This window comes from Benincasa hispida, chromosome 7, assembly GCF_027475165.1.
Source record: "Benincasa hispida cultivar pf3 chromosome 7, pf3_genome.v1.1, whole genome shotgun sequence".
Classification (NCBI taxonomy): Eukaryota; Viridiplantae; Streptophyta; class Magnoliopsida; order Cucurbitales; family Cucurbitaceae; genus Benincasa; species Benincasa hispida.
In genome coordinates this window covers 49,524,362-49,536,924 of record NC_143484.1, presented here as the reverse complement: position 1 = coordinate 49,536,924, position 12,563 = coordinate 49,524,362, and the positions used below count along the sequence as shown (strand labels likewise).

At 34.3% G+C, this 12,563-nt stretch overlaps 1 protein-coding gene across 2 annotated transcripts; it reads right to left on the bottom strand.

Annotated features, from left to right (window-relative positions):
• Nucleotides 1-3,874: 3,874 nt before the first annotated feature.
• LOC120081969 (zinc finger protein BRUTUS-like) lies at nt 3,875-12,206 on the bottom strand. Of its 2 annotated transcripts, none has more exons than XM_039037154.2 (14): nt 11,410-12,206; nt 11,104-11,313; nt 10,460-10,654; nt 10,007-10,374; nt 9,530-9,755; nt 8,412-8,580; nt 7,081-8,292; nt 6,737-6,911; nt 6,432-6,653; nt 6,217-6,354; nt 5,215-5,449; nt 5,050-5,109; nt 4,466-4,537; nt 3,875-4,351 (listed from the first exon to the last, which is right to left on the bottom strand). In XM_039037154.2, the coding sequence occupies exons 1-14, from the start codon at nt 11,707-11,709 to the stop codon at nt 4,217-4,219; spliced, it is 3,717 nt and encodes a 1,238-aa protein (XP_038893082.1). In that variant the 5' UTR covers nt 11,710-12,206; the 3' UTR covers nt 3,875-4,216. The 2 variants fall into 2 exon arrangements, with proteins under 2 accessions (XP_038893082.1, XP_038893083.1); XM_039037155.2 differs by lacking the exon at nt 11,410-12,206 and having other exon boundaries at nt 10,460-10,524; nt 10,604-10,654; nt 11,104-11,193.
• Nucleotides 12,207-12,563: the final 357 nt, after the last annotated feature.

The window sequence follows — 12,563 nt, the reverse complement described above, 5'->3', positions numbered from 1 at the left end:
TGCTTGAAAATGACCATAACCTTCACTCTTTCTGCATTTGAATGGCCTTTCTTTTTGAAGATTTAAAGCACCTGACTTATCAGTCTCCTTCCTACTATTACTTTGAATTCTAACTTGTTTGAGAGGAAGTGAACCACCAGACTTATTATTTTTAGAATTGAAATTTCTAGGCTTATTTTCAAATCATTTGAGAATCGATTGAATTGTTTTGAAATTAATGAAAGAGATTCAGCAAGGAAATCCTCAGTCTCTCTGTCAGCATCATCATGTCCATCATCAACTGAGGATTAAAAAGCAATTCTTTTATTCTTCTTCTCGGGATTTCCATCCAAAGACATTTCAAAAGTTAGCAAGGAGTCAAATAGTTCATCAACGTTCAGAGATGATATGTCTTAAGCCTCCTCAATTGTAGTAACTTTCATATCAAATTTCTTAAGAATAGACCTAAGCACCTTCCGGACAAGTCTTTCTTTCGAAATTTTCTCTCTAAGAGCAAAAGACTCATTAGCAATATCCAGTAAGTGAACGTTGAATTCAACAATAGTCTCATCATCTTGCATTTTAAAATCCTCAAACTTTGAAGTCAACAATTGCAACCTTGACGTTTTGACTTTTGAAGTTCCTTCATGAGCAATGGAGAGGATATCCCACGCCTTTTTTGCAAAAACGCATGTATTAATTAGTTTGAATATATTTCGATCCATACCAATAAATATGCCATTTTAAGCACAAGAATTTTCCAATGATTCTTCATCTTCAGCTTCTATCCCCTGTAATTCTAGTTTTAAGATCTTCTTCCCATCATCAGTTTTAGTGGTTGAATGAGACCACCCAATAACCACAGCTTCCATGTTTTTTAATCAATTGACTTCAGAAAGGCCGTAATTCGAGCTTTCTAATAAGAATGGTTTGTTCCATCTAAAATAGAAGGACGAGTGGTGGAGCCACCTTCTTTGATTTTGTTCATGATCGAAACACCTGAGATAAAGATGACCCACTCTGATACCAAATGATAAACGCGATTGAATGACTCGTCACTCGAAATATAGATGTTAAACAGAAAGTATTGATAAGCACTGTAACAACAAAATACCAACAACAAGAAAACAAGTCGATTGTCAGGACAAATCACAATGATACACTATTTGATCACAAAGAATTACACCCTTCTGATAACCAACAAATGCGGCAACCCTTGAAGAATATTAGAATTCGCCTTAAAAAGGTTGTGGCCAAGGAAATAATGTCCAGAAAATATTTTCTTTTTTAAAAAAGATAAGATGTACCATAAAAAGCAAAATATCGACCAATATATTTCTTCAAAGATTTCCAGAACTAAGAAATAAAAATATTATGCATATAATTCCATATTAGGAAAATAAAAAAAAAATGTAGTAATTAGACATGTCTAAGGCATATGTTTAGGGCATTGTCGTGATAACTGCAAAAACTGCCAGAAATTGCCCTAGAAAATATAGAGACAATAAGCAAATCTCCAACAATATCCTCTCAATTTTTCAATTATAATTCGCACTATTGTTCAAAAAAATATTTTGAAATGTGGAGGAAGAAGTATTATTTATAGACTTAATTTTTACAAACTAAAAATAAAATAATTATGAAAAGAATCTAAATGACTTAGATTTTTTTTTATTCTGAAAAAAGACTCTAATTTTAAAGATTAATCAAATAAATGATTTATAAGAATATGTATTACTTGTGTTGTAATACTTTCTTAAAAAATCTCATAACAATTAAATACTTATTCACTAAGTAAGAATAACTTAATTGACATATGATATATATTAACGAATCTTGTAACGATTAGATACTTACAACTTGACTTTTATATAATATGTATTAGCAACCAACAGATGGTTCTTCAGAAAATCAAAAATAGAAAATTTGTTAATTCCTTTTATCATGCGTAAAAATGACAAAATACACATTGAATCAACTGCCTACTTTTTTGGTGACAATTATTGAATCAACCGTGTTAAACAATTTTTCTTGGTCCCATAAGTACTGCTTTTTTTTTTTTTTTTTTTTTTTAATATCATTTGTTTTTAAAATTTGTCCATGTAATTTTAAATCTCATTTCATGTAATTTTAAATGTTATTCCATTTCGATCTTGATAATTTTAAATGACCAATTTTTTCATTTGTTTTGAATTATCTTAAAATTAGTCATCTTGTAATTTGAAATTAATTTTTTTTATCGAATTTAGGCCATATTTTACCAAACTGTAACAAAAATTGGTGTAATCAAAATGAGATTTCGATGGATGAATCATACTAGGCCTAAATCGCAAACACAATTGAATTGCTTTTGATAACATTTACCTAGAATTAAGAATCGGTAACATTTTACAGTTACTATTATTATTTGACCCTAATAGTAACAGTAATGGTAACGATAATAGTAATGGTAACAATAAGGATAACAATAAATGTGACAAATTCATAATTTTCATACTGTTATAATAATAATATCTGTAACGATAATGATAACGGTAAAGGTAATAAATCCCGCGTAATTTTCAATCGCAATCAAATTGAACATTTTTTATTCCTCAATCAAATTATACAATTTGATTATAAATTTCAAGGCGGACCTTAAATCTCATTAAGATTATGGAAAATAGGTAATAATATCAACTAGGGTCCACTTTTTTCATTACCATTAATGAATTACTTTTCAACTGGTGTAAACATGGCCTTAGTTAAATAATAACAATAACTTTCATTTAGATAAAAACTAATCAAAACATTTTTCAAAGAAAAATTAACATTTAAATGAATAAAAACAACTAATTCAAAGATTTATTAGAAGTACATTGACTAAGGACCAAATTTATATTTTAACTTTTTTTTGTTTTATTTTCTTAGGTTTAATTTGTAACTTTCATCTCTTTAGCCTATGGAAGTAACATTGCAAGTTTTTAAAATAGTTTCAAATGGTAGTGATTATGATTCATGAATATCTTAATCCGTGGGGACAGTGCAATTAAAATATCACAAGAGCTGCATTAAATATTATTTTTCATGAAATTGGTAGACTTCACGTACTGAAATTAATACAAAATTTCTCTATGGTAAAATGCAATAAAGAACGTAATATAATGGCATCTATCAATAAATACAAAATGTCAACATATTTAGTCATTTTTTAAATAGTCCCTAATTTTCGATCCAAGTTCATCAAAAGTTCAATGAATTGAGAAGTGGAAGCATAAAACTATGACCTTCATCTTTAAATGTAAAGCAATTATGGAAAGCAAAGTAAGAAGCTTTACTTTTTCAAAAAAGGGATCTGCTTATCAGTTTTTTATTTCACAAAAGGGAAGGCTACAGAAGGCTTCTCTTTTTGCAAAACTTGTAAAGTAGTAATAATGATAGAACCAAACTTAGATGTTACCAAAGCAGCAATAAAACCAAATTATTGTGTGGAATGGATGACAAAGTATTCATCATTAGAAACAGTCTTAGCTATTCCCAAGGAAGCAACTTATGTTTTTCCTAATTATATGTAGTACCAATTCCTAATCATCCCTTAAATAAAGGAAGAAATAGGTAAAATCGTCACAAAAGAGAAAGTTAAAACATCATTTCGTTTTTATACTTTGAGTTTCATTCTATTTTAGTACTTTCAAATGCCCAATTTTCGTCTTTGTACAATTAATTTATTATTGATTGATGGTTTTTCAGGAAAAAAAAATGTTTCTAGTACTGCCAATGAAATATATCAATGGACTAAATTTTAGATTTATTAAAAGCACAAGAATTAAATTAAAGAACTAAAATGAAATAGGACAAAAATATATATATATATAAGAATCAAAATGGTATTTTAAATAAAGACAAGCAAAAGCCATGAAAGAAAGAGGCAAGAATTCTGCTTATGATTATGAGAAATTAATCCTATCAATCAGAACTAAAAATGTACATTTATCCATTTCATTCCCAATCATAATTCCTTGGATCCTTTCATTTTCCAGATTTCAACAGTAACCGACTCTGTTAGACTAGAAGAATCAGCAAGATCCTGAATTCCCTCAACACATTGGTCATGTTTGAATTTACGTTTATCTTTCCATCTTGGTACCTGAATTTTCTATTATGAAAACCGTAGAAAATGTCGTCCTTGTATCTTGCCATGACAATTTTAAGGGTGTGGTTAAAGAAACAAGTAGACAGCAAGAGGCACTGAAGCTTACTAATTCATTGTTAAGCAGGAACTTGAGCTAATCTTAATCACCTTGGTATTGTAAGATCCACAACTTCCACATTTATGGTAGAGCCAGTGGAAGCGCGCTTTCCCTTTCTTGGAGCAGTCGTTGCACAATATATCCTGAGAAATAGTCAGTCAGTAATAAGAACTTTAGAGAGGATGGAGGCTTTAACAGGTAAACAAGAAAGTGAAATAATGACTTTAAAAAGAGTAAGAAAAAAAAGTGATGTTTACCTGACAGCGTTCCCTGTATTCTTCAGGAAGTACCTCCAAGGCCAGTAAAGCGTCAAGCATTCCAAAGTATACCTGTATAACATAACATGCATGATAAGTGTTTTCAGAGATGCATGTGACTGTTATCAATGCTCACTGATGCATCTCACTGGCTTCAAATAAGTTAAAATCGTGCAGAGAGAATCAATTTCCATTGGATGGATGCGGACAGTAAGTTGAAGAGCATAGCATCTCAAGAGAAAGAAATGATATAATGAAGCGTTTTTTATTTTCTTGACAAGAATTGTTAAGTCTTGTGGTTGAATCACAAAATCTCAGATCAGCTTGACTAATATGGAGATGAGCTTATTTAGGGCTACAAATAAAACTAATAATCAAACATGTCAGAAACATCATACTTCCTAATTAGGCATGCAAACACTTCAAACGTTACATATTGATTCATTTTTTAGACAGAATCAGTTTTTACAGATAATTATATCCAATTCAATTTCACAAGCTCGCGCAATTATAAATGCATCAATGAATCACACTTTAGAAAATGATGAATGTATCATGCGCTTGTAGGAGAGAAATTTTTATACCGTCATATCTCCCAAGGACTTGCTACATATTGGACATATGTAGTGGCTACAAGTGTAAGCCTGCATGATGTAACAAAAAAAATATAAAATTATCTACTGAAATAGTTTCTTCGATTTAACATTTTGCTGAAAGTTCATAATCAAATCAGAATCCAAGAAAAGGACCTGGAAACAAGCTGAATGCATGAAATGGCCACAAGGGAGAGCTCTAACACTTTCACTAGATGTGAACAAAAAATCACAGCAGATTGGGCAATTTGTTTCTAGGCCCCTCTCTTGGCACTTGTGATCAACCAACTTCATTGCCAAACAACAGTTGCATGTCATACAATGGAAAAAATCAGTACCAAGTCCCTTCCCTAGACGACATAAGTTGCAGAAAGGACAATGATAGACTTCCCTGAAATAACAAATAAGGAAATATCAAAGAACAAACTTCAACAGCTAAAAGATCTTGTTTTTCAATCTCATATATATATATTGTGTGTGTGAGAGAGAGAGAGAGACAGATTTAAATGGAGATGTTAGGATTCCAGTTATAAGAAAAACAAAATATAAGTACTGCAATATCAAAAGCAAAATTACATTTAATAGCTTTTCACGAGGGCAATCTATCTCTCAAAGTCCCTCTATTTAGAGCCTGATCACCTCTGGCTAATTATCCTTATGCCCTTACTAATATCCAATTGATATTCCCAATATATCCCAAATTCTTCCACAGAAGAGATTGAAGCTAATTATATGCCTTGCAATCTTTTAAAACATACAAGCAAGTAACAGGAGAAGAGTAACAAGAAAACCTAGCACTTCTTCGTCGATTTGAGCATGCTCAGAAATTTCAGGCACAAAAAGTAAAGAATTAATAATCTTTTCTCTGGTATTAAATCTTTTGTCTGTTTTTCGACTATCATAATTGTAGCAGACAATTGAAAACACGCTAAATATAGTTTTGAATAAAAATTTATACCCATGATGTTGATATCGATGTATAAGCAAACTGATAACAAAGTATCTTCTACAAGATTCAGAACCCATAATTCAGTTAACAATTTTAGTTCTATTGAATTCCTCTTTAATTTTCCCTTTAAATCCCATAATTGACCAGAATGATTATCTTGTCACTCAATGAGAAGCATGGTAGTGAGAATGCAGATGGTAGATGGGCACCTTTCATCGTCAAATACTTTGCAGATACCGCAGTAGTACTTTGCCATGGAGAGACCACCACAAGATGGTGTTGTGCAAACAGATCCAATAGGCTGAACTTTGAGGCAGCGCATACACATCATTTCAGTTGAAGCCTTCCTGGAAACAAATAAAAGATTGTAACTGCATCTTGGAATCTACAAACGACCAAGCAGATAAGATGTAGATGTAATTACCTGTCCATTGAATGATCACTGACTTTATCATGACAGAAACTACAAGTAAACAACTTGCCACAACACGTTGCAAGCAGTTTACAATTTCTTTTATAATGCTCACACCCACAAATTTGTTCCTCAGGATCACGAAATGATGGGGTACTTGCAATCAGATCTCTTGCATCTGAGGTTTCGCCTGTAGTAGCTTGGGGTAGCATTTGCTGAGAAGCTATCCAGCGACTAACATACCCCCGTTAAGCTATCAGAATAGTTAATTGCAGATTAATCTATATGTTCAGATAAAGTTACTAAAGTATAACAACCTGGTCATCAAGTTCTGAATAAGATAATCTTTTCTCCTAGGGTCAATGGTTGAATCCTGGGCAACCTTTCGTATTTCTGATTCAAGTTCATTTTCGTTCATCCTAAAAATCTCTTTCCATCCCGGCTTGAAAACCGAATCATTTTGTTGGTCACAGATGTCATGGGAATCAGAACCTGAAAAGTAAAATTAAAAAAGTAAACAAAAAACTCTAGTTTTTTCTTGTTCGTGTTATTAGGCAATAATTGACTTTCCAGTAAGCCAAACATAATTTATTCTAAAATTAATATTTGACTAATATAGAGGTAGAGCAGAGACTGACATCTGCTCAAGCTCAAAACAAACCTCCAGATAAATGAATGACAGATTCCACATGATGTGGAGATGTAGCAGGTCCTTCCCACCATTCATTTAGCCAGTCACTAAACATTGTGTTTCTGGTTGCCTGCTTCAATGTATCCATCATCTTATTTTGCTCGTCCTGTGTAAGTGCAGAAGTTACCCAAGGCAACATTGATTGAAGGACCTCAGCACCTGTAGTACCAATTATTCTACCAACAATTTTATCCTGTTCTTCCACAGAAAAATATGTATGGAACAACGGCAACAATTCTGATTCCTCACGGAAAATATGTTGACCAAGTGTTACTCTAATTGATCGGCACATGCCCTGGAGCTTTGTTGCCAGCTCAATATTCATTCTCACAGTATCACAACAATCAGAGGTATGAGACTCCATCCCACTTGAAGCGTTACACTTTTTCTTCCCTTTCAAGTCTCTGCGAATGTCTGTCAGCTTAGAAAGTGCACTAGAAATACCTTCAAATAGCTCTTCCTCCTGTTTGTGGTCTAATGTATAAGAGTGGCTCACATTATGAAGAGCTTCTTTTGATTCCAATGCCGGAAATACTATATCATCTTCTGCATTACTATGAGCTTTATATAGGCCCCACAACAGATAAAACCTACCGCAAAATTGCCTAAAGAAAGTATCATTGCAAGCACCAAGATTTACAGATTCATTATCCAAATACTCCAAGTCTTTGCTTATTGCTTTATGAAATTTAAATATGTTATCAATAGGTCGGGACTTAGAACCACTGCCACGAGAGATTGGATCAGTTTCCAGACTAAAAAGACTGGAGTTGAGAGAAGGAGCATAGAGACGAAAACACAAAGAACGCAGTGATTTCGCTGCTGCCATAGATCTCATTCCTAAATTATTGTCATGATCCACTCCTAACCCAGGGACACAAGGAGATTGTTTTACACGAGTCAAGTGAAGTTTTTTGCTTGGGTTTTTCGAAGGAAGACAGCCATTTAAGTCTCCATTACATACTGCGTTCCCACCCTTGGATGACCTGGCACACTCAGTTGCCAGATTGCATGAATGTTTTGCACTGGCAGAACAAAAGGAGGAGCATGATTCTTCATCTCCAGTCAATATCCGTTCAGGACAACGGTCGATAGCACTTGCAGAAAAACAAATGCTCCTGGGATGGCCTTTGCATGCCCAACCAGAAAATAGTGTAACGAGTGCATGATCCGACACTGGAGCTGCAAAATAAAGTGCTTGTAATTAAGACACTCGTGTATTAGTGGATACTTTGATTGATGACACAAATTTATCCTAAGAACAATCAATATATATCATACACTAAAAGTTAAAACTGGACCTGCCATTTGCATATTCTGAAGAAAAGATCTTGCTTCTTCTTCATTAAGTGTTTCTACTAACCAAGGTAAAACTCGTTCTATCCATTTCAGGGGCATTATGCATAAGCTGTGATACAGAAGTTCTCGCTGCCTTTGGGGTCCAAAATGCTTGCGAGCAAGTGGAAGAACCTAGATGTCCAATTTTATTTAGTTAAAAGGCTCGGTCCTTCATCAATGTTTTCAAGCAATAAATGCTGGACAAATACTAAAGAATAATGGAAAAAGTCAAGCAAATCTTTTACAATATTAAGATAAATGAATATACAGAATGTAGGCACAAAAGTCTCAAAACAGATAAACACATTAAGAGCATACTCAGACACCTAGTCTTGCATAATGATGGGAAAAGAAAGGGAAAATTCTGGAACTCCTCTGTTAAAATGACCAACAAAGATTCTATTAAGTAACCTTCAATCGAAGTGGTAGTCACATCATTTCTTTCTTCAAGAAGTATTATGTTATTTCCCTTTGCTTTTTTCTTGAGAACTCTAGTGTTCCATAACAAAATCATCGTTATCATGAGGTATAACCAGCTTTCTTGTAAGTCTTCAAAAGATTTGTCTATATATAATCGATGGAGTGATAGGATGATAATATGGTTAACACTCATTTGACCAAGTCCTCATGGGCAACACCTCTGACGTAATAAACAAATCCCTCGTCTGCTCTAGATGAGGCTCTCGTAGGAGCACACAAGTAGGAACTTGCACCCTCTTAGGAACCTTAGCTTGTAAAGACCCAAGCCAGGAGCTCATAAAGATGACATTGGGCTTGAACTTACTAGAAAACTATAAGATTTCAAATGAAACTTTCTTCCAACATAAATAAAGTTCAAATGAGAGCTATCAAAAAAAATGATGATAGTGATAAAAGTACAAGCAAGATTTAAAAGAATCAATATAATTAAGAAAATCTATCAAAGGAAGACAAATGTAACAAGGAACTAGGAAGGCAGTGATCTCCCAAAATGAAACACTGACAGAATAAAAATGCAAAAATAGGACATCTAATAAATATACCAGCAATGTAACAAGGAACTAGGAAGGCAGTGATCTAGTTACAGGTAACTGCCACTCACATGCATTTCCTCATCATGGAAGTGCTTCTGGATGGTCTTGATAATTTGATCGGCATGAGAACTTAACTTTTTATTAATTTCAGCAGAAGAATATTTAGCTTGATCAGCTTGGATACTTTCTATCAAGATCCTAAGCTTATCAAATTGAATCTCTTCTTCTGCATGCTGATCGGCAAAAGATAGTTCAGCATCTACAGCAGGGAATATAACTTTATCCTCAGCAATGCTGCACCAGAAAGAAAGGTGACGTTCACTTCATTAGTAGTAACATTTTTCTTTGTCTGCATTAAATGATCAGCCAATCTTTAAGAGTGCAAAACATGTGAAACAAGCGGTCTGTGAAAAATGAAGGGAAGTCAACTGAAGAAATTGTTTGTTGTAAAGAAAAATTCCATGAAGATGATTTTTCAAAATAAGTACATCGTTATACAAGGTAAGATTTAGTAAAGTAGAAAACACAGAGCTAGAATTTAGTACCAGTGGAAGATGCAGACTTCTGCAATAAACTGCAGCCTCTCCTTAAGTGCAGACAACTCAGAAAATTCAGAAAAATTTAGGTCCCTAGCTGCCTCAGCGATGCTATTTAGTTCTTTTTTTATAGCATTATGCCAATGTAATATTTCATTGATGGGGCAAGCATCTGAAACAGTAGAATAGGTAAAATTACTTTGCTCCACGTATTTCCTTTTACCAATTCTCGTTGATTCAGAAGTGTCATTCCCCTTCTCTGGCATACATATAAGATCATGGACCTGAAAGCCTAGACATTGAAACTCTAAACTGTCGTCATACGAACTTTGGTTGGCACGAGCCTTTCTTGCACCCTCCATCCAGGAAAATATTATCTTCACTTCAAACAAATTTAAATTAGCTCTCATTTCTTCGGAAAATTTCCTCTGAAATGATATTTAAACTAGACAAGGCTCTGACCTTCTGAAGAAGCTTTTGCTCAGGGATAATTTTGCTCAAGCATTTGCACATAATCTGATGCTCATCTGGAGATATAGAGGAAGAAAGCCACGGAAGAAAGACTTCCAGCATATTAATAGGTATACTACAAAGAAATTTCCATACCAGTGCTGCCTGTTCTTCAAAAGAAAACTTCTCGGTAAGTAATGGGAATACCTGCAAATTTGCAAAGAAGCTCATATTGTCAGCTGAAATACTTTTTTTACCGATTTAAATTTCAAACAACATGTCAAGCAATTTAATGGTCGTCTATACAGAGATGCTAAGTGTGAAGTTAACCCTGCCCTGCTGTCGAGATTTTTACTCCTATCCAGAATTTTATTTTCTTATATACTAAAGACCTTTATATTGGATCATAGTACTTTTTAGCTCTTCTATTTGGCTTCCACCATATATTCGTATCATCAGGCACGGAAGATTCTCACTGACGTAAATATTAAACACTTGATTATCCAAAACAGTTTGGCTCTTTAAACCTCCATAGGTAAGGGGGAATGAAAGAAGAAGTTTTAGCTCGTCCTTCCAAATTTCTTGTTCTTATATCCAATCAAAATACCTAGAATTAAAATTAGTTTAAGCTATCATAGTCACATCAAAACAATTACCTGTTCCTCTTCCTTGAACATATGTTGGCATATTGATATCTGAAGAGCTCTGACACGAGATGCCAACTCCCTCTTATAGCTCCCTTCTTCCCACGCATTTGAATTCAGAAGCTCGAACAATTGGCAAAACAGAACACTTTCACCTTCATGTTCAAGGAAATAAGTAGTAGCCACATTTTTCACTCGTAGATCTAGCGCCGGGAAGATGACCTACAATGTCAAATGCATTTGAGTTGAGGTTAGTATTTAACAAGGAAACGTGAAATCTAAACAAGAGAAAACTAAGAAACAGAAGAGAAAAGAAACCTCGTCCTCAGCGTTGCAGTGATGCTTATAAACAGCTCGAAGGAAGTGATAGCGCTGCAACAACGGCCGAATATCCCCAGCAGTTTGGTGGTTAGTAGCGAATTCGATGGCGTCGCGATGGAAGTGATCAAGCTCGGCACGTATAGCCTTGTGAAAGAAGAGAAAGATGAGAATAGGAGATTCCAAGGCGACGATTGTGGAAGATGATTCCATTGAGGAGTTCACCGGAGAAGCAGCAGCCATAGCGGCAACAGCTCCACAACCGTGGGTATTATGAATGGGCGTAATCGTGGTTAACATCAATGAGTTGAGATTCTGAGAGGATTGTTTGTATGGCCGTTTCTGCAGCTCCAAAAGCTATAAATTCAATGGGTAGCAACTTTGATGTGGTTTCGCCGTGGAATATTACGGTGGTTTGTTTTCGTAGCAGAGGGAAAGGAAAGCGGAGGCTCGTAGTGGTGGTGTCCTACGTGTCAACCACTGACCAAAGATTTGCAGTTATGCGTCTCTAACCTCATCGTTCACGACAAATCTAAGTCCTTAATAATCTATCTAAAGCATCCACCAAACAAATAAAGGCTTGGCCTAACCAAAGTCCATGGATTATTCCGGTTATGGAGTAGTAAATATGCTATAAATTGGAATCATGACGATGTTCGCAGACTTGGAGTGCCGATTAAAAATAAAGGTATTTGAAAAAACATTGGCGCAGTGAATTTTGTTTCGTAAGTGGTGGTGTCGGCGGCGGCGGCGGCGGAAACCAATAAGCGACGGTGCGACCATCGGGTTGGTCATGCAAAAAAAGTAGAGAAGACGCGAGCCCAGCACGTTTCGTGCTTTATGCGGCCTTTTGGAGATTCGTATTCTGTTTGTTATAATTACATTTTGGTTAAATTATAAAACATGTTCTTTACATTTCGTATAAAAAATATGTTTGAAATTTAAAAAATACCCTCCAACTTTTAATAGATTTCAAAAATAGTCTTACCGTTGGTTTTAAATGAAAAGGTTAAAGTTTTATTTTAAAAATATCTATGAATTTTCAAAACATTTTAAAAATACCTTTAATTTAATAAAAGTTCAAAAATACCTCGATAGATAGTAATTGAACAAAAACCATTAATTTCTCGTGACAAAAATGAATTTAAAAATTA

Bases quoted from the DNA above. Each gene is read 5' to 3' on its own strand.
- LOC120081969 (XM_039037154.2), bottom strand. From the start codon at position 11,709: ATGTTAACCACGATTACGCCCATTCATAATACCCACGGTTGTGGAGCT. The intron at 5,450-6,216 runs GTGCCCATCTAC...TTGTTATTTCAG, and splicing joins AAAGTATTTGACGATGAAAG to GGAAGTCTATCATTGTCCTT. The intron at 4,352-4,465 runs GTAAACATCACT...ACTATTTCTCAG, and splicing joins AATACAGGGAACGCTGTCAG to GATATATTGTGCAACGACTG.